This window comes from Wickerhamomyces anomalus, assembly GCF_001661255.1.
Source record: "Wickerhamomyces anomalus NRRL Y-366-8 unplaced genomic scaffold WICANscaffold_1, whole genome shotgun sequence".
In the NCBI taxonomy this organism is placed as follows: Eukaryota; Fungi; Ascomycota; class Saccharomycetes; order Phaffomycetales; family Wickerhamomycetaceae; genus Hansenula; species Hansenula anomala.
In genome coordinates this window covers 545,003-564,908 of record NW_017567110.1, presented here as the reverse complement: position 1 = coordinate 564,908, position 19,906 = coordinate 545,003, and the positions used below count along the sequence as shown (strand labels likewise).

General features: G+C 35.2%; 11 protein-coding genes across 11 annotated transcripts; 6 read left to right on the top strand and 5 right to left on the bottom strand.

Annotated features, from left to right (window-relative positions):
* Positions 1-129: 129 nt before the first annotated feature.
* On the top strand, positions 130-2,292 carry NPR3 (Npr3p; the record flags this gene model as incomplete). The annotated part of the gene is made up of 2 exons (XM_019181299.1): positions 130-746; positions 870-2,292. The coding sequence occupies 2 exons, from the start codon at positions 130-132 to the stop codon at positions 2,290-2,292; spliced, it is 2,040 nt and encodes a 679-aa protein (XP_019041017.1).
* A 180-nt stretch (positions 2,293-2,472) lies between these two features.
* On the top strand, positions 2,473-3,315 carry SNF6 (Snf6p; the record flags this gene model as incomplete). The annotated part of the gene is made up of 1 exon (XM_019184307.1): positions 2,473-3,315. One exon carries the CDS (start codon positions 2,473-2,475, stop codon positions 3,313-3,315), a length of 843 nt encoding a protein of 280 aa, XP_019041016.1.
* A 538-nt stretch (positions 3,316-3,853) lies between these two features.
* Positions 3,854-6,588, bottom strand: GPI13 (mannose-ethanolamine phosphotransferase GPI13; the record flags this gene model as incomplete). Its single annotated transcript, XM_019186068.1, has 2 exons — positions 5,225-6,588; positions 3,854-5,110 (listed from the first exon to the last, which is right to left on the bottom strand). Coding segments are annotated over exons 1-2 (2,311 nt in total), but the record flags the coding sequence as incomplete, so codon positions are not given.
* Positions 6,589-6,851: 263 nt separating this feature from the next.
* Positions 6,852-9,695, bottom strand: WICANDRAFT_98481 (uncharacterized protein). The gene has a single exon (XM_019186654.1). It carries the CDS (start codon positions 9,661-9,663, stop codon positions 6,952-6,954), a length of 2,712 nt encoding a protein of 903 aa, XP_019041014.1. The 5' UTR covers positions 9,664-9,695; the 3' UTR covers positions 6,852-6,951.
* Positions 9,696-10,107: 412 nt separating this feature from the next.
* Positions 10,108-11,151, top strand: PEX7 (Pex7p; the record flags this gene model as incomplete). The annotated part of the gene is made up of 1 exon (XM_019185317.1): positions 10,108-11,151. One exon carries the CDS (start codon positions 10,108-10,110, stop codon positions 11,149-11,151), a length of 1,044 nt encoding a protein of 347 aa, XP_019041013.1.
* Positions 11,152-11,198: 47 nt separating this feature from the next.
* WICANDRAFT_59883 (uncharacterized protein) lies at positions 11,199-11,754 on the bottom strand (the record flags this gene model as incomplete). Its single annotated transcript, XM_019182896.1, has 2 exons — positions 11,199-11,267; positions 11,329-11,754. The coding sequence occupies 2 exons, from the start codon at positions 11,752-11,754 to the stop codon at positions 11,199-11,201; spliced, it is 495 nt and encodes a 164-aa protein (XP_019041012.1).
* Positions 11,755-12,007: 253 nt separating this feature from the next.
* TML25 (palmitoyl-(protein) hydrolase) lies at positions 12,008-12,691 on the top strand (the record flags this gene model as incomplete). The annotated part of the gene is made up of 1 exon (XM_019181105.1): positions 12,008-12,691. One exon carries the CDS (start codon positions 12,008-12,010, stop codon positions 12,689-12,691), a length of 684 nt encoding a protein of 227 aa, XP_019041011.1.
* An 80-nt stretch (positions 12,692-12,771) lies between these two features.
* WICANDRAFT_86758 (uncharacterized protein) lies at positions 12,772-13,301 on the bottom strand. The gene has a single exon (XM_019186067.1). The coding sequence runs from the start codon at positions 13,215-13,217 to the stop codon at positions 12,807-12,809; it is 411 nt and encodes a 136-aa protein (XP_019041010.1). The 5' UTR covers positions 13,218-13,301; the 3' UTR covers positions 12,772-12,806.
* A 291-nt stretch (positions 13,302-13,592) lies between these two features.
* On the top strand, positions 13,593-18,446 carry DOP1 (Dop1p; the record flags this gene model as incomplete). The annotated part of the gene is made up of 1 exon (XM_019182895.1): positions 13,593-18,446. The coding sequence occupies one exon, from the start codon at positions 13,593-13,595 to the stop codon at positions 18,444-18,446; it is 4,854 nt and encodes a 1,617-aa protein (XP_019041009.1).
* Positions 18,447-18,492: 46 nt separating this feature from the next.
* MTQ2 (S-adenosylmethionine-dependent methyltransferase) lies at positions 18,493-19,137 on the bottom strand (the record flags this gene model as incomplete). The annotated part of the gene is made up of 1 exon (XM_019182894.1): positions 18,493-19,137. One exon carries the CDS (start codon positions 19,135-19,137, stop codon positions 18,493-18,495), a length of 645 nt encoding a protein of 214 aa, XP_019041008.1.
* Positions 19,138-19,364: 227 nt separating this feature from the next.
* Positions 19,365-19,828, top strand: RUB1 (NEDD8 family protein RUB1; the record flags this gene model as incomplete). The annotated part of the gene is made up of 5 exons (XM_019182893.1): positions 19,365-19,382; positions 19,440-19,457; positions 19,521-19,550; positions 19,601-19,683; positions 19,741-19,828. The coding sequence occupies 5 exons, from the start codon at positions 19,365-19,367 to the stop codon at positions 19,826-19,828; spliced, it is 237 nt and encodes a 78-aa protein (XP_019041007.1).
* Positions 19,829-19,906: the final 78 nt, after the last annotated feature.

Sequence of the window (19,906 nt, the reverse complement as noted above, 5' to 3'; positions counted from 1 at the left end):
GACTTTACGATAAACACAAAGCTCTCTTTGTAGGCAGTTTTGGTTCCGCGAATTTTTAGGCAAGAAATCAACAGATTTGATTTTGACCTTGTAAACAAATCATTCTAGGCCTCAAAATTGGTAGCCACTATGAGTCTCTATCTTCCCAATCCTTGTCTTCAGGGAATACTCTTGGCGATATCAACCCATAATGGACCTCAATTAGTCTATCATTATCCCCCAAGACCAAGATCCTACGGGTTCAAAGCTACTCCTTTTACTGTTGACAATGACCTGTTGAGCTCTGAAGATAGTTCAAGCGATAGCTCAGATTCAGATTCTAGCATTGATGATAGCCAAGAGCCATCATCCAAGATACTGGGGAAAAAGCTTTCTCAAAAACTGAATGCTGATAATATTGCAAATTATACATCTGGTCAAACTCTATTGGATTTATTGGATGAACAGGATCAGAGGAGAGAAGCGAGAGAAAAACGTCGTCGTCATCAGAGTAGAAAGAAGGGTTCAATATCATCAAACAGTTTGAAAAGATCAACAAATAACTCTGAGGTCAATTCTCTGATGAATCATCATCATCACCAACAACAGAATGATAAAGTATTTGGATTTGATGTTGAGTTTTTGAGTGAGTTTGTTAGTCCACCAAAACAATTATGTAACAGTCGGTTCGAATTGACTGTTGATGACATGGCGTTTTTAGGCCTGCCAATTCATGTCAATGATGAGGGTCGTTGGAGAAGTCATAAGTCAAAGAAAGACCAAAAATCAAAGCACTCCTCAGCTAATAATACTTCCAAAGCTGAATCAGATAATGATGAAGGTACACATAGTTCTAATGAGCGTCACGAAGGTGATGCCTCTTCTCAAAGTAAAAAACCAAACCCAGAAAATACTGAAGATGAGGAGCATACTGATACAGGCTCAATGAGTATGTTTCATATTGTTTTTGTGATGAATCCTCCAATGGTGGAGTATAACTATAGAATTGATGAAATGTTCCATTATGTTGTTTCAAGATTGAGTCTGGTGTTGCGGTATGAGCAAGCAAAGTCTAATTATGTCTGGAAAGAGGTTAAAAAGATACTCAAGATCAAAGATAATAATGAAAATTTATCAATTGAAGAACTTTACGTTAAGTTGAAATCAGAGTCATCATTGGCGAATGCCATTGCTCAATGTTTTGATTCCATTTCCACATCAGATATTGCCAATCTAGAGATTAATGATAAACTTATTTCATTACAAATACCTATAAAAAACCAGTTCAGTTCTCTATTACCGAAAACAACCCCAGTATTACCAGGGTCTTACCTTTCATCAACAACAAAATATAATGAAGAGGAAATGGATCACAATATGGCTTATATGGCTCTACTTTTGCAAGACGAACCGGAAAAGATTATCGTTGACTTGAAGACAGAACCACTAAGCCCTTTGGCAAATTTCATAAGGAACATTCATCCAATGATGTCGTTGAACAAGTTGTCCATGATCAATCAGCTAGACCTTGGGCAAGTGAAATCTTTTGCAAACCATTTGATCTATTGGAGAAGAGCAAGGGCTATAATCCCACTACAGGTAAAGAGCGTCTTTATTGTTTCGCCGATGGCTCCTATGGAATATATCGATGAAGGAATGAAAATATTTAAGCATGAGTTTCCTTCACTACCATCACTACCGTCATTTCTTTCACTGCTTTCAAGCTCAAAGCCAAGACAATATATGACTATTATCCCAAGTAAAGATCATAAAGATATTTATCTTGATGCCCTTGCCTGGTTAATTAGACATGGATACATGACTCAGTTGATGACTTTTGTTTGGTTGAAGATTTCAAATACAATTAAACTAGCAGTAGAGGAGGATTTGGAGCGTGAAGGGATTTCAAAGAGAAATAAGGATAAAGTGAAGTTCACTGATATTTCCACTGATAACACAAGTAAGGATAAAGATGGGAAATCAGGTGAAAAAGTTGCAGGTGATGGTGAAAGCACACATAGCGGAAGAATAACAACATCCAACAGAAGAGAAATTGAAATTGAAGAAGAAGAGGAAGAAGACACTATTTTGTTGGACCCTGAGAGGGCAACTGCTGTGGAAAGAAGATGGATAAGTAAATGTATCAAAGGGCAACCATCAGATTTGGTGGCACTTTTCCACAAAATGCTCAAATATTTCAATGGTAAAACACCTCTTGAGCTGATAATAGTGAGAGAGAACATATCAAGGCATGATCTGAAGAGGCTTTTGAACGGAATAAGTGAACATATAATCTCTGTCAAACATTGGTGAATTCTAGGCTCTTACCTTTTATAGTTAATTTCCTAATTAGGTGTATTTATTACATAATTTCAAAATTTTCGCGAGCGCGACCCGCGAACTGTAGTGACGATTTTGAAAACCCATGTTGAAAAGCATGTAAACAACATCAGCAATCTGAATTCAAGAAAATCATCAAGCATTATTAAGAAAATGGTTAAACCTGCAACGCAGAGACGTCGTAACAAAGTTTATCAGCAACAGCTTCAGGCCCAGCAAGCTCAACAGGCCCAACAAGCTGCTAAACAAAAGGAAGATGAGATTGGAGGAATGCATGATGAAGCCGACGTTATGTCATTTCGTTCAGCAGCTACACATAGATTTTTGTTGAATCAAGAACTGATAGAAAATGTGACAGAAAAGTGGGTGCATACTGATGCTATAGTGAAACCAAAACCATTTGCTCATTTCCAAACCACAAAAGAGAATATTGACGAAATTAAAGATGAACTATACTTTGGAAATGTCAAATTAATGCGTCAAAAACTTGAAAAGCTTGAGAAGGAGTTGGAAGAAGTTAAAAAAGAACAAGAGAGTATAGATGAGAAAACCAATAATAAAATCATACGGGAAGTTGTTGATCAATTATCCAATGCCTTTGTCAATCGTGATTCTTCAAATTTTGAAAATTTTGAAAAAACAGTTCAAGAGAAGATAAACAAACCACTAGTTGACCACCTTTATGAAATCAAATCATTCCCACAAATCAATAATGATACAGCACAAGCTCCTCCAAACTATTGGGAGGAATTGGCTAAAGCTAAAGAAGAACAAGCAGCTCAAGCAGCCGCTTCACTCAATAACCATCTTGTTATGACAGATCACAGTTATATGCAAGAACCAGTGCAAAACGTTCAAGAACAGCTACAATATGTGGAAGCACCACCTGCTTTTGGTAATGATGATTTGAATATGATGGATGATGTGGGCTTCGGCCTCCATTCAACTCTTGATGATCAGGATTTCTTGAGCCAGATTGACCATAGTATGGAGTAGAGTTACAGGTTGATTCACTCAAAAAAGCAAAAAAAAGAAGCACTTTATAATTAATTAAACTATTGTATTATACATGATGATCATTGTTTTTATTTATTATGGTATTTTCATCTACCAAAGATTCTGTTTATTTGTAAAATTAATCTCCCACAACTGAAACCAATTGTAACAACAACTAAAACAACATTGATTACAATTTGAACCAAAGCAGCAAACATGAACCTTGGTGCGAAAATCTTCCAAACCATTAAATGTCTTCTGAAAACAGTTGCAAAGATCAAAGCACTCAATGTAATTAGAGTTTCATAAATTAATAATGTTCCACAATTTTCAATGATCTTGGAATATAATGAAATTGGTTTGAATGATGGTGGTATTTTCCATAGTGTGATCAATGCAACAGCAATCGAAATGATAATAAATGGCCCAAAAGTATTGAGAACGATTGCTAGATGAGTGAAGGGGAATGTGATTGTTCCAGTCAATACGAAACCAATCTCCCAATTGATTGATGGGATTGTTGCTTGATGCCCAGTACTGAAGAAATGTAAAAATCCTAATAACCCCAAAACAACAGGTGAAATCAAATTGGCTCTAACGTTTAGAATATCAACTAATTCGAATAATGACAAGATTTGATAGATCAGAACGAAAATGGAGATTTGTCCTAATGGTTTGGTGAATAACATAATGGCAGCTGCAAAGTTCATTATCAACAAGAAGTACTGGGATCCGTAGACATTTTGATAACCCAATATACACGCTTCTCTTGAAGAAGTTTCATTGTTCTTGATATCCAATTTAACGCATAATGGACCTCTTGACCATCCAATGTTGGCTGCAACTAAAGTGATACCAGCTATTATTCTAGCAACAGTAAGTTTAACATAATGTAAAGATTTCAAGTCCATGTTACGGACAAATGAAATGTTGATTTCTGACTGATTATGTTCCAGATACTCAAACCCCCAATATATAGCATTCATGCAAAGGATGATTCTAAGCATATTATTCCATAATGGAGCAGCACTTTGATATGACGAAGTAATGTTGAAGAATGCTTTGATAATGGAAGGCATAAAAAATGCAATAAGGAACAAACCCGCAATTGTCATCCATGTCATCTTAAAAGTTGGAACGCATTGATCACCTTGTTCTTCACGACAAATTGTAATCATAGAAACTAATCTTGTGGTGATCATGAAGAATAGTGAATGGTAAACTCCCATAACACGATCAACTTTCTTTTGAGCTTGAAGTGATTTCAAAGTGGCCAAGAACCCAAATGATATCAGTAGATATGCAACAATACGATCTTCCCAAATCGTGAATGAATTTGAAGCAAAGAGAGCAGCATGTAACACCATAAATGTGATGGCAACAAGTGACCATAACCCATTGAATTTATCCAATAATGATAAGAATAACCATTTCAAAGAGTAACGATCAAAAACTGGAATTGAAAAACCAAAAATTATACCAATCGCAACTCCCAACAGAGTGAACCAAGTGAGACTTAAAAAGTAAGGCTTCAAAATGAGTGAGATAGCCACAAAGATGACACTGAAAATAGACACCATCGCAATGATAGAAGGAACAATTTCTTCTGTTAATTGAGTGATGACAACAGATGGGATTAGTTTTGAGTAAATGATCAGTATAACCAGTGAAAATGCCAACAGTAAAATACCAATGCTGATACTCAACAAGTCAAATCTTGCCCAGAGATCTTTACATCTCTCTAATGAATCATGTTGGTATTCCAAAACCTTTTCATAAAATGTATCATCAGGATCTCCAGTGCTCCATATTTTGGTTAGTTCTCTATATTTATTATTAATAACCTCATCTTCTCTTAGTTCGCCTGAATGCATTCTATATCTTTGAATTTGCTCCATTGTTAAATAACTTGCCAATTTAAAAGAATCTCTTGTCTTGAAAGCTTCTTCAATTGGTTTTCCCAAATTATTATATGGAATAGGCAACCCCATTAGCAGTGAAAGTGTAGGAACTAAATCAATTTGGTCCACTGATCTATAATTTTTGCCACCGTTGGAAATATCGTATAACGATCTATCAGGTATGGCATGGAATGACTTCTTTTTGGAATATAGCCAGAGTGAAGCTTCTAATTCGTCAATGGAATCACCACCATGATTACCAGTACGATCCATACCATGATCACCCATAACAACTAACAACGTTTTATCATCTATTCTTTCGATAACGTCTTTAATAAATGCATCCATTTGTATTTGTTTATCTTTCATTGAAAAATGATCTGGACCATATCTATGACCACAATGATCCACACCAAGTAAATGTCCAACTAATAGATCCCATTTTTCGGTTTTTTGGTTATCCAAGAAAGGAATCATATGCTCAATAACACCATTATCCACGGTGTGTAAGTCCCAAACATTCAATGAATCATAAGGATGTGAAACGTTTAAAAATGGACCAAAAACAGCTTGCCAGGTATCATCACCAACAAACGTTGTTGATCTATTATGTTGATAAAATTGTTTAATAAAATTATCCTCCTCTATGACATCACCATCAAAATTTGAACCAGCATCAACAAAAGTTGGTAAAGATCCAGTTGTTAAACCTTTGAGCCTTTGTAATGTAGTTGTTGGTGGATCTGCCATGAACTTTAGTAAAACAGAATTTTCAGGATGATCCAAGCTCAGTTTGTATGGAGTAAGGAAGTTATTATGGTAGTAAACATCATTTGATTCATCGGGTATTGTGAAATCAAATCTTAATGCATCAATAATCACCACCACTGCTTTATCAAATGCCTTCAGTTGTAAACTTTGATCAACAAAGATTGGATCTTCTAATGTAGAGAAATTATCCAGCACTTGTCTAGATAGCAAGAACCCATTTTTGAAAAACGCTATTGCAATACCTTGTAAAACAGCTATCGAAAAGAATATTATCACGTATAGTATAGCCATCACTTTCAGTCTATTGTTCCTTATTGTGTATTTGGCATCATTCTGTTGAACTAACCGTCTGCGCACCTCTTCGCTAGACTCTATTTCTTGATTATTTTGCGTCACCATGACTAATTGATTTATATTGAATGTTCTATGCTCCGCTGTCCTGAACTTGATTCGAAATAAACAGCTTTCTCTTGAAATGAATTATACCGAATGCTGCTAATCAAAGAAAGCAACGTTCCTCACGGACTTGTGATACAAATTTGGTGTCGCCAGATTAGTGACTTCTGAATTGGATAGCAATGGGTGAAAAGTTGGATGCCAGTTTGTGGATGTTTAACAGCTTTGTCTTCGGATTATGCTCGTATTGTTTACTTTGAATCAGTTTTTTTTTCCTGCCTAACCTCCCTCAAACTAAAAATTCAAGAGAAAAAAAAAAGACCGCGGGCCCTACCAATCCAGTTGCTCCAGTTGACATTCGCGGTGACATGCTACTTGGTAATAGAAAACTTGTAGTGCATTTGCATTAAAAGACAAGGGTATTGCAAATTGTTCATAGCTATATTTTAAGAGCATTTTATTTAAAGTGGTATTGTTAAAAAGATGAGAAAAAGCAGAAATAATGGTTTAGTGGTATGAAAAATGACATATGATGAAACTTTTGGCATAAATATGTGGGTATTATTGATCAAAATGGCCTTCTTTGCTGGAAATTTTGTTTATTGGCAATGTTATCATAGCCATTATGTGTAACCGGGCGTTTTTTCAACTGTTGTTGAGGTTGTTGATTGACAGTATGAACACCTAATGGTTGAACTAAAGTTGGCTGAGAAACAAGAATTCTTTCATGAAGGTTTGGTAATTGAAATAATTGTTGCGATTGTGGTAACTGAACTGGTACATCAGATAGTGGGTATTTTGAGAAATTGGTATCATAAAACCCACCAGCACTGTGGGATTTTGCATTCAACTTAATGTTGTAGTTATTTTGATTGAATTGGGTATATCTTGATGCTGAACCATGAATTATAGAGTCATTATTTGATAATTCACCTCTATCCAAGATCATGAACTCATTTTCACGCAAGAAACTGGTTAAGTAGGTTATGGCATCTTCTAAAAACAAATCACTTTCTGGTAAGAAACTCAAAATGATTGAATGATATGGAACTGATTCTTCAGTCTTATTGTCAATTCCCATAATCTCGAAATTGTATAAAATTTTAAATGGTACCTTTATCTTTTCAACATAGGACTCATTTGTATCATTGATAATTTGATGGAATTTCTTTGAGTAAGTTATCTTAAATTCATAACTTTCAGCTAATTCGTTGATGAAAAGTTTTGTGGCATTCACCGAGTGATTTTCAGTACCAAGTACTTCAACAAGTGCATAATCATTTGGCTCTGAATTTGGAAATCTAACAAAAGTCGAAGTTTTCTTTTCAATTTGTTGAATCTTGTTAAAATCAAACAAACGGAACTGGTTTCTTGATAATTTGAAATAGGTGTTGAAAAAAGTTGTATTCTCATTGTTGATCAACAAGCTGTTTAGTTCATTTTTAACTAATGGTATGTTTGAAGAATTTTTCGATGGACATCTGATAATAACATTATCAAATCTTATTGGGCTTTTAAAGTTATTTTTCAAATCATAGCTGTTGGAAAATTTGATGAAAACATTGTACTTTCTCATAATTGATTGAATTAATGAGCCACCAGTACCAATAATTTGTCTATGGAAAGCTTCAGGAATGTAGAATCTGATTTCAGATGGGAACTCATTTTGTAACTGTTCATAAGAGTTCAAGAATTCATTGAAATCAATAGACTTCAAGTCAACCAATAAACTGTATTCATTCAATGGCTCAAAGTTGATCGTTGAAGTTTTGAAATTGTTCATAATCTTTGAAATCTTACCATTTTTCTTACCACTAATAAATTCGTGATAACTGACACCTAATTCAATCTTGAACTCAATTTCTGGCTTGAAATCATTGTAAAGTTGATTTGCATACCTGTTGAACTGTTTAATAGCTTTAAGAGAGTCATCCCGAGACCCCCAAAACTCAAAAGAAGCTGCATCTTTATTGACGTAAATTGAAACATTGGAAGCTATTGAGATTCTTGATACTAGGTCATACAGTTCACCAGCATTAACGTTCAAATCAGCAGGGTCAAAGTGGCCGTTTGATGAAGTGTCCTTATGAAACCAAACATTTGTTAAGAATATTTCATTAGTTAATGTTGTGAAATCAACGATGGCACGTTCAACTAATTCAGATGTAGTACCTTGGAAGTGGATTGTAGATTCATCAGCACCTAGAGGTGGCAGTTGGATGAAGACACCATATTTGCACATGATTGAACTTATATCGTCTTTGAAGTTCAATAATATCGAATCCTTTTTGAATTTCAATATATCAATATTTTTATAGAAGACTTCATCCTTTCTCTTTTCAACAATACCTAGCAAAAACTTCTTAGCCAACAAAACTTGAGCTTCTAATCCTGACAAATAGATGTTATCTAGATTGTGTCTTTTGGAGTTTTGTGCTAATTCTGGTAAGATTGAAGGGAGATAGATATTAACACCTGTTTCTTTAGCAATTGCCCTGAAATCACCAAATGAAACTCCACCAACTAATGGTATCATTGATAAAGGAACTTCAACAGAGTCCACAAAAAGGTCCAAGTAATTATCAAGTAAGATTCTTATTCTAGTTTCGGCAAATGTTGTATCATCAGAATCACCCAAGATGTAAATATAAAGATTTTGGTCCAACAAATCAGGCTGTGATTCTTGATTGATTGATAAATTGAAATACTCAACCTTAGCACTAATCAATATTTCCACCTCACAGAAATGTGCAAGTTGGGTTAAAGAATCTTGGAAATCTTGGGCAATACCGGTTGGGGTGAATACGGTTCTGAACTTCCCTCTATCAACAAGCAGTGTCTTAAAGTCAACCTTTTGATATCTTTGTAATAATCTTGAATGCTCTTTGATGGTTTGATCACTTGATGAATCAATTTTTAGATGTAATAGTTGTTCATTTCCTCTTGATTCTGACACAGCCAAGTATTCATTGGCTAACAATTGTGAGAGTTGAGCATCTAAGCCAGCAAAGTTGTCAATGATCTTGTAGTTCCCACTTAAATTTTGAGCAATTTGGGAAAGGACCAATGTATCATTAGCTTTTAGATCTCTCCATAGTCCAGTATTTGATTCATAGAGGTATCCTTGAGTCTTGGATCTAACCAAAGATGTATATTTCAAGGGGATTGCTGCGTACAGCGAATCTGAAGTTGAAGAGTTTGCAGTGGAGGTGGCATTTGTTGAATTAACAGAAGTTATTGAATGGCCTGCTGAAGATGGAGAGGCCTCTTTCTGTGACATCAAGCTTAATTATTCCTCTGGATCGGTAGCTAATCTTTATCTTTAACTGAAGAACAATCAAACTGTTTCCCTTTGTTTACTTTTTGAAATATTTCCAGATCGATGATTTTTTTGGTAAACAACAAAATTCGCGGAAACCAAATTGATTATGTAAGTTACGCCAACCCTTCAAAGTGGTACAAAATAGTCGTAGTAGCATGAGAGAGATTGAGATGCTATACATCAACTTATTCAGCCTATATGAGTTTTTCACCAACCTGCTATCTACTAGTAATAATTGTTCAAGTTCCTAGGCTAATCCGCATAAGTCAAATTCATTGGCTGTTGAGAAAAGCGAGGTTGGAAAAATGAATTCGAGCAACATCTTTCGACATCGATAAAAGAATCATAAACACTTTGTAGAAGAAGTTCAAAAGCTTGAGTCACAGCTGGTCTGGTCCGAAAATGCTTTCATTCAGAACAAAGGGCTACAATGGGTATGCCGTCAAGTATTCACCATTCTATGACAACAAGTTAGCAGTGGCCACATCCTCAAATTATGGGCTTGTGGGTAATGGGAGATTATACATTTTATCAATCAATGCCAATGGACAAATAGGCAATGATGTGTTCTTCGATACTCAAGATGGTCTATTTGATCTAGCTTGGTCAGAAATGCATGAAAACCATGTTGCTACAGCGAATGGTGATGGTTCTATAAAGATATTTGATACTGGAGTTGGACAATTCCCCATTTTGCAATTAAAAGAACATCAGAGAGAAGTGTTCTCGTTGAATTGGAATCTAATAGAGAAAACTAATCTCGTTAGTTCCAGTTGGGACGGTACGATAAAGATATGGACACCAAGCAGAAAACAATCATTGCTGACATTGAACACTGTGAAACCTCATGCTCAAAATAATTGTGTTTATCAAACTGTGTTTTCTCCTCATAATCCAAGCATGTTGGTTAGTGCTAATGCAAACTCACATATTCAAGTATGGGATACAAGATTACCAAATCCTAATATACTGGATTTCATAGGGCATGGTGGTGCTGAAACATTATCCTGTGATTGGAATAAATATAGACCTACAGTCATTGCAACAGCAGGTGTTGATAAGCTTATAAAAGTATGGGATCTCCGTATGATTGATGGCACAGGTTCACCACCATTACCTCCACATCATAAGATAGGGCCAGCTCCACTGAATCAACTTATTGGTCATGATTTTGCAATTAGAAGAGTCGTGTGGAGTCCTCATGATGGAGGTGATTTGCTAAGTTGTAGTTATGATATGACTAGTCGTATATGGAAGGATCAAACAGATGTTAAGACAAGGGGTGCTTTGAATAATAGGTTTCAGAAAAATGCAACTTCAAAAATATTTGGAATGCATAAAGAATTCGTCATTGGTGGTGATTATAGTTTATGGGGTGATCCTGGATGGGTTGCAACTACAGGTTGGGATGAAATGGTTTATGTTTGGGATTCAAAACGTTTATAATAACCCTCCTATTCTATCTTCATTGAATCTATGTAGTTTTTCACTTCTTAGGTAGTACAATTTCCGTTCATTTCTATAAGACTTGATGAAACTTTGAATTGAAGACTCATCGTGTTCTTGAACATCTTGAATAAAGGATTGACTAATTGAATTCGTCAATTTTCTGGATTCATTAACACTGCTACTTAACAACGAGTATATGTTTTCAGGGCCAAATTTTTTCAAAGAGGCATACATTGCCACTTCTTTACTTTCCCACTCCTCTACTAGCCTTTGCAATTCAGAAAGTTGCTTGTTCAAAGCATCTTTAGATGTTTGTAGTTGTGACAATGATTTTATGAAATGATCAATATCACCTATTATTGTATCTAGTTCGCTTGCACTTTGATTCAACTCTTTTTCACTCAGTTGTATCAAATACCCCTTGAGAATGTCAATGGATTCCATTAACCTTAGCAATTGATCTGTGGGTAGTGATCTAATGTCTTCTGAGACTTCTATTCTAGCGATAGGTTGAGGAGTTGGTTGAGGTGAAGCATCCTGCTGTGCATTGGAAGTACCATATTCTGGTGTTTTTGGCGGAAGTGAAGGTGGCGTTGACATTTTTGGGGTTGGTTTGTATTGAAAGTGATATTATTCAACTGGTCTTTCGAGTTACTCTTCTGGCTCTTGATGAATCCTTTGAAATTTGAATTTCTCCAGACCCTTGAGCTTTGAAAAGAGTTCGCGAATTTCCTACAAAGCCAAAAATCTTGTGGAAATGCTCTTTTAGCCATGCTTTTTCGAAATCCCATTAAACAAGTAGGTGACTTTCATGATGTTAAAGATTCTTTAGGACTAACAGTGCTTCATAGAGATGGTTTTAAGTGCGGTCAGAGTGTCATCCAGAACAAAAGTTCCAACAGCCTCCGTCATCATCGTACATGGGTTAGGTGATTCCGGTGATGGGTGGAAGTTCTTCAGCGATTTAGCTAGAAGATCATCAGAATTTGATCATATTAACTTCGTCTTCCCAAACGCTCCAACCATCCCAATTACTGCAAATGCTGGGTATGAAATGCCTGGATGGTTTGATATTTTCCAATTTGGAGCTCCAGGTGGTAAAAAAGATGTTGATGGTTATCTCAAATCACTTGATCTTGTGAAAAGCTACATCAAAGAACAGATTGATCTAGGCGTAAAACCTGATAGAATTATAGTTGGAGGTTTCAGTCAAGGTGCTGCATTGGCTTTAGGTGCTTTAGCCACTCTAGATTTCAAAGTCGCTGGTTTCTTAATCTTTTCAGGTTTTATGCCAGTTGGTGAAAAGATAAAATCACTTTTCAACCCCAAAAATTTGGAAACACCAGTATTTCAAGGACATGGTGATGCAGATCCCATCATCCACAAAGAATATGCTGATCAGACTCATGAGTTCTTCAAAGAATTAGGATACAAAAATTACAATTACAACATTTACCCAAACCTACCACACTCAGTTGCTAATGAAGAACTATCACAGGCGTTCGATTTCTTGAGAAAAACAATCCCAAGAGAATGAAATGATCATTATTATATATTTACAAATGTATAGAATCAATAAGAAATACTCAAAAGTTGTCTGTAACAATTGCAACATCATCACTGCCTTCTGGGTTAATTTCCAAAGGTCTCTTTCAATACCTATCTGGTCTCGCTCTGGTGGTTTTTTTGAGATTGTCAGCGCGTATCGCTTCATCATCATAATCATAATCATAATCATAATCATAATCAAAACCATCGTTACTGTGGGAATCTTGGTCATCATCATTATTGGAGCGAGCGAAATTCTCTCTAGCATCAGCATTCAGTGCCTTTCGGTAGTGTTTGGCATAAAGAGACGCAAGTTTAGAAGCAGTTTCAGATGGATTTGTAGCATATGCTCTGGTTTGTTCATCGATGAAATCAGTTTCAAGAAGCTTCATAAATGCTTCCGTTAAAATTTGGTGATCACCCTGATTTAAAGCTGGAGTAGATGGGCCTTCATCATCATTCATGTCTGGCAGTTCATTTGGCTCCCCAGCTGTAGCTTCTGGTATTGGTTCCATTGGTTGTACGTGAGTTTGCTTTCGATAAAGAGAGCGGTGAACTGTTTGTTTACATCAAAGCTTCCTTGAAAATTTTGTCTTCGGAGCTGTTCGCGAGTAATGCTCTCCTAAACATTAAGCATCTGTTCTCCATTAAACATCGAACACGAATTGAGGTCATGAGTCGACACATTGTTCGCTGTTAAACGTCGAACACTTTAAAAGAGATTTAATTTGTATTTGGCTGAGATCGCGATTTTTTGAGGGTGCAGTGCCCGACTCAATTCTGATGATTGTTTTGAATAGAAAACAGGTATCAACAACGTAATTCTCTTGTCAAAAAGGTTTCAGAACTAGAAACAATAGCCTGCCAATAGAGAAAAGTACTAGGTTCAAATGGGAACGCTGGACTCAAAAGATAAAAAGTACGCTGCTGCGGTTGAAAAAGCATTGGGGTTCTTTGACTCTGTTGAAGAATGGGCAGATCACATTTCATTTCTTTCAAAGCTTTTAAAAGCATTACAGCAGAAACATACAACACAACACTGGATTCCTCACGATTTGAAGATCTCAATCACATTATCAAAATGTCTTTCTCCAAATCTACCAAGTGGAGTACACCAGAAGACTATTGAAGTTTACAATTTCATCTTTAAGGAACTAGGCGTAGATGCTCTAGCTTCTAACGTCAACATATGGATCCCAGGTATTTTACCAATAATGCAATTTGCTTCAATTAGTATAAAACCGGCCATCATTGACCTGTACAAAAATTATTTGCTGACCTTGCCATCAAATGTCTTGAAGAGTGTTGTGAAACCAATACTGTCATATTTGTTGCCATCTATAGATGATGAAAGAAGTGAATTCTTTGATACTTCAATTGCATTGATTGATAGTTTGAGAACAGAGTTGAAAGATGATTCATTATTTTGGCAGTCAGTCTTCTTGATAATAATAACAAGTGAAGAGAGAAGGTTAGGATGTTTAATTTGGTGTAACAAAAGGTTACCAGACCTTAATGTTGTCATTGAACCACCAGAAGATACCAAAAATGATGTCCTGAATTATTACAAAAGTGAATTGAAAAAGAGATTGACATCAGAGCAGCTAGCACTAATCACACCAGAGCCGGGGTTATTGATAAGGTCTTTTATTGCAACATTGAAATCTGATAATATTTTAATTCAAAGAGGGTTTCTAGACTTGATGATTAAGAAAGTACAGCTCAATTCAACCGTTTTACAAAAACTTTCCCCTGAAAAAGATTTGCAAAATTTGATTATCAGTGCCATTAGTGCTGTTTTGAAAAAAGATATGTCAATCAACAGAAGAATATGGAATTGGTTATTGGGACCAGAAACATCAAATGCGGTACACGTCGAATATTTCCAAAATAATGGCGCTGTTCATTTGAAAGATGGATTGTTGAAGTTGTTTGATGGGAAATATGACCAACAGCCTTCCTATCAACAAAAACTAGTGGGTTATAAAATCTGTTTGGCCATTATGGACAGATGGGAAATTGGCTCACAGGTTGTTCCTGACGTGTTGATTCCATTATTGAAATCTGTTCAACAATCTTCCGGCTTGTCGCCTAATGAATTTAACGAAATATTGAAAAGCGCGTCTGCATTGTTTGATGCTGTTGAAACTTTGACCATTTGGAGCAATCTGTCAAAAATGATAAAGTCTGAAAATATTGATTTCTTAATATTTGTATTACAAAATTTCAATGTACAAGATGAAGAAATGATAATTCATCAATTCCCATTGTTTTTTATAACAAGTTTGATTAAAAGTCAACAAACTGAAGGTTGGTTCAAGCTTTTAAATCTTGCAATAAATACAATACCTCAAAGAGCATATCTACCAATTGAGCATGCATCACATGAAATATCAGAGTTATCAAAAGATGATATTCTTAACAAAATAGCAGAATACTATGAAAATAATGATGTGCTAGCACTTCCTTTCAAACCTGCTGATTTAAGTAAAATAACATTAGATATTGTTACTGATTTGGTCATCAAAAACATTAGTGCTAAAGAGCAAACCTTTGATTATGTTTTACTATTGAATTGTGTCATTGACTCCATCCCAGAATTGAATTTCTACAACGCTGAATTGGTTAATATTATCAAATCGTCAACATTCAGAGATAGTGTATTGATAAATATTGCTAAGCTTTTCCCTAAACTACATTTTGATTCACCATTTACAAGAATAGATATCTTGAGAAATTTGATTTTCCAATTATGTTCGTTGTTGAAAGAAGATGGTATAAAGTATCAAGTGGAAGTTGTTAAAGCATTACATCAGTTATCTCTTTCCACATCTTCCAATTATGTTGAGGCTGCATTAACTTCATATATCCTTGATTTGAAGAGCTTGAATGATAGGTTGATAGTTTTCAACTATCTATGGATACATTCCACTGAAGCAACTCTTTTAGATAGACCACTGCATATACTTTTGGATGATCTACATGATATGAACCACTCAAATTATTCAATTTTACAGAGATGGATTGTTGGTAACATCAACTCTGGATTGATCAATAGGTTGTTTCAGCTTATCACATTGAAGTTGAGTGAGACTGTTGATGATAAGTCAGTCTTTTCATACCATTGTTCCATTGTCTTGAATGTCTTGAATACTGATCTCAAAGGACTACTCCCATTGTTCAAGGAGGAACTAAGTGTTATTAATTCAGTTGAGTACAAAAATGAAGATATATCCACCTACAAAGAGTTCACGTTATATGCCTTGGAGAAATTCTTGAATAAGGGACAGTTTAATGCAAAATCAAGTTGTGTTGTTTTCAAACTGATTGAGTTGTTATTGGATGGTCGTGAAAAGAATTTTGAACATTTGGTCCAAAGAACATTTGAACTATCACAAAGCTTTATTATCAACAAGATAGATGATGTACAATATGAGTCTGTTTCTATTATCCTTTTGGATCATATCAAGGAACTGATAAAAGTTTTGATTTCAACAAGAGCTAAAATCCCATCCATTTTTGAAAGTCCAGATAATGAGCAATCACCATTCATCAAATTCTTGCTATTAAGTTTTCTACGTTTCAACTCCTCGGATCTACTAAGCTCATGGATTGAGTTATTAGTAACCACATTCAAGTATCAGGATGAATCTATCTTTGAATTCGTCGAACCAATTATTTTGCAAATATTGAAGAAGGTAAACTCATTCTATTTCAACGGTTCTGAATCAAAGGATGATGTTTCAATTTCGTTGCTACTGGGTGTGTTGCAAGAACTCTTATCTCTGGTTAGAAGTTATGTTGTGACGTTAGAAGTTAATGGAACCAAAAACACCAATCACGATCCAGGTTTTTTTTCAAGTGTTGTTTCAGGAGTTTTAGGAGATTCATCCAAACATTTGGATGCTGATTCAGTCATTTCTAAAAATCGTCGCACTATGAATATTTGTTTTGCTGAATCCACCAAGATTTGCTTTGAGATTTGGAAAGAATCAGATGCCTCTTTGAAAAAAAGAAATGATACACAAGGGGATCTATCAATCAAGTATCAATCACTTAAATTGAAACATAAATCTAAAATGCTATTGGAGAAGCTATATGAACTTGAGTCTGTGGAAGTTTTAAAGACGATGATCTTAGTTAATAATGTTGATTATCCAGTTGTCTTCAAAGTTTTGAATGTTTTAGATGGAACAAGACCACAGTTGACAATTCCACACATATTCAAGCTGATCAACACCATAGTGAGATCCACCAACAAACAACAATCACCAAATGTGCTCGAAACTAGTGTATTCTTGGTTGAATATGCAAGATCGCTACAAAATGATTCAATAGAGGATCTGTATGATGATTCGATGAATTTTTTGAAAGAGGTTTCAAGTGACTTGAGTACTTATAAGTTGATTTTGATTAACGTGGTGAAGTTTATTAGTGTTATTGCTCAAAAATTAAGACGTTCAAAATTTGGTGAACAAAAGAAAACCAAGAAAGAGATTGGTGACATGTTCCTAAAGATTTTACCGGCCTCTTTGAATTTCAAGAATGTGGATGTTTCTAGTGCTATTGCAACAAGTATTAATGATACAGAATCCAAGAAAACTGAAGATATAGACAATAATGATGCATTGACATCTTCCGTCCAGTTAGATGCACCAAGCAATCAAGAAGAATTATTTTCATCTGTTTCATCAATTGTCCCAAGCTTGAGTGCGATTGTTTCAGAAAATGATAAACTCAGTACCATTGTCTCAACTATCCTGATCAATTTGATTACGCCAAATTTGAAGTCAAAGAATGCACCAAAAACAATTTCTTCATATCATTTGGAACTTTTGGAAGAGCTTTCAAAGGATTATTCAAGTGTAAAGAGCTTGAAATTCTTGATATCAGAAGCTTTCAATGATTCTCAATTCTTCAATGCTAATGTTGAAGACACCAGTTATTGGAATGCTATAATCAAGAACTGGATTAAAAATGACGCTGGTGATAAATTATCTGAATATATAAATAGACTTACATCAAGCAATGCATCCAATATATTCAACTGGAATGAAAATGAACAAGTTGTGAGAGCTATGACGTTGAAGAGAATTGCATATTTATTACTGGTGTGTGATAAAGACCAACATATTGTGTTGCTAAAAGAAATATTTGATAAGTTGGGCTGGTTGTTTAATCAAAATATTTCATCTTCTGCTGAAATCTTCTTGGTAATTAGAAGTGTGTTGTTGAGATTTTCACCAATTCATTTATATGACCATTGGACCTTTATCTATACTATGCTTCAACAATTTTTCCTAATGATCCTAACTGCTGATAAAGCTGAAGTTTCTAGATTGAATACCAATACCATTTTCCAGGCCTCAAAGCTATTAGATTTGCTATTAGTTTTGAAGTTTGAAGATTTCCAGGAATGGATTTTCATAATTGATACCATAAATGCAATTTATAGAAACGTTGATATTGTTAGTCTTATTGACAAGATTTCCTTGAGAGATGAACTGTTTGAGTCTTCGAACTTGACCAATGAAAAGTCTGAGCTATTGACTAAACTATCAGAATCTAAGGGGTTGAGAAAACCAGCATTAATTGGTATTAGGCAAATTGGTTCCATGAGTTCGTTGAAACCATTTTTTGATGGTTTGAGTTATTACAACTACGAGAATATTTACAATGGTGCAAATATGGATTATGAATCTTGCGAGCAGGATATTTTGTTTGATCTTTTTGATGGATTTTAAATAGTTAGAATGACTTTATTCATGGATGTCTATGACCGCTGTAGCATCAAGTTCTGAAGAATTTATAGACTGAAAGATCTTCCCATCCCGCTTTTCTGTTGATAATAAGCTCACTATCCCAACCTTTTGACTTCATTCGGTCAGCCACTTCCTTTGGTTTATTTCTGGCACAGAATAGAATGTATGCTATTCCGTTTGGTGATAAAATTTGATCAAAGTTATCTAAAAGTCTATCTGTGACGGCCATTCCATCTGATCCACCGAGCAAAGCAAGGTCTAACCATTCATAATCACTTTCATTTTTGGGTATCTGTGGCACTTCTTCAGCAGGGACATATGGTGGGTTGAAAATAAGAATGTCAATTATATTTGACCTTATACTGGTTGTCAAATCTGATTGCAATGTGTCTAAATATTTGGCTCCACCATTCTTCAAGCTTGTAGCTTTTGAGCTCCTACAGGCATGAGGGTTGACGTCTGTGGTGATAAACAAGCCATCAGGTACAATATTCTTATGTGAAAATGTAGTAACAACACCTGATCCACAACCAATCTCTACCACAACAGGATTTTTGAATCTTTTTTGAATGTATTCCAGTTCTTGTTCCAAAGAATCTAAGAGCAGAAAAGAGTCTTCAGCTGGCTCGTAGACCTTTTCAAAATCCGCATCAACCACCGGCGTTGGGAACATATTGATCTAATGAATATAGTTACCAGTACACTTTTCAATCAAAAAAGAGTTTTGAAGTCACCAGAAACCAGATACAAACTCATCATCATCGGTATGAAAAAGATTCTGACAAATCCATTATGTCAGCCTTTCTGATTTCGCGGGAAAATTAAAATCTGAGTTAACTCGATCAAACAATCCTTCACACATGATATTGAGCTAAAAAGTGTTGCAACCCTTTTAGAAAAATGCAAATCAAAGTCAAGGTGAGTGAATTTGGTGAAATGTGATTGTTAATTGAATAAATTGCTAACATATACTAGACTTTAACAGGGAAAGAAGTAAGGAATTGAGCTCTTATTTATGTCACATTTAATCCCCAAATACTAACCGCCATCCATTAGATCCCAATTGATGTTGAACCAACTGATAAAGTATGTACTTTGTGATAAATCAATTGAATTCTTACTGATATCGTTACTAGATTCTACGTATCAAAGAAATAATGGAAGAGAAAGAAGGTATTCCACCTAGCCAACAAAGACTAATTTTCGGTGGTAAACAAATGTGAGTTTTAAGCAAATAAACAACACAAAACATTCAAAACTAACAAACAATCCGCAGGAATGACGACCAAACCGTTGAATCATATAAATTGGAACCTGGGGCCCAACTGCATCTTGTATTGACTTTACGTGGTGGTTCTATATAAAACGCTAAAATGTTATGTAACTGATGACTAATCTTTAGTTTTTTCTGTAGAGAAATATCTACAAACTTGTTTTTATAA

What these genes read in the sequence shown, in the direction of transcription:
- WICANDRAFT_98481 (XM_019186654.1), bottom strand. Translation starts at nt 9,663, where the DNA reads ATGTCACAGAAAGAGGCCTCTCCATCTTCAGCAGGCCATTCAATAACT.
- WICANDRAFT_86758 (XM_019186067.1), bottom strand. Translation starts at nt 13,217, where the DNA reads ATGGAACCAATACCAGAAGCTACAGCTGGGGAGCCAAATGAACTGCCA.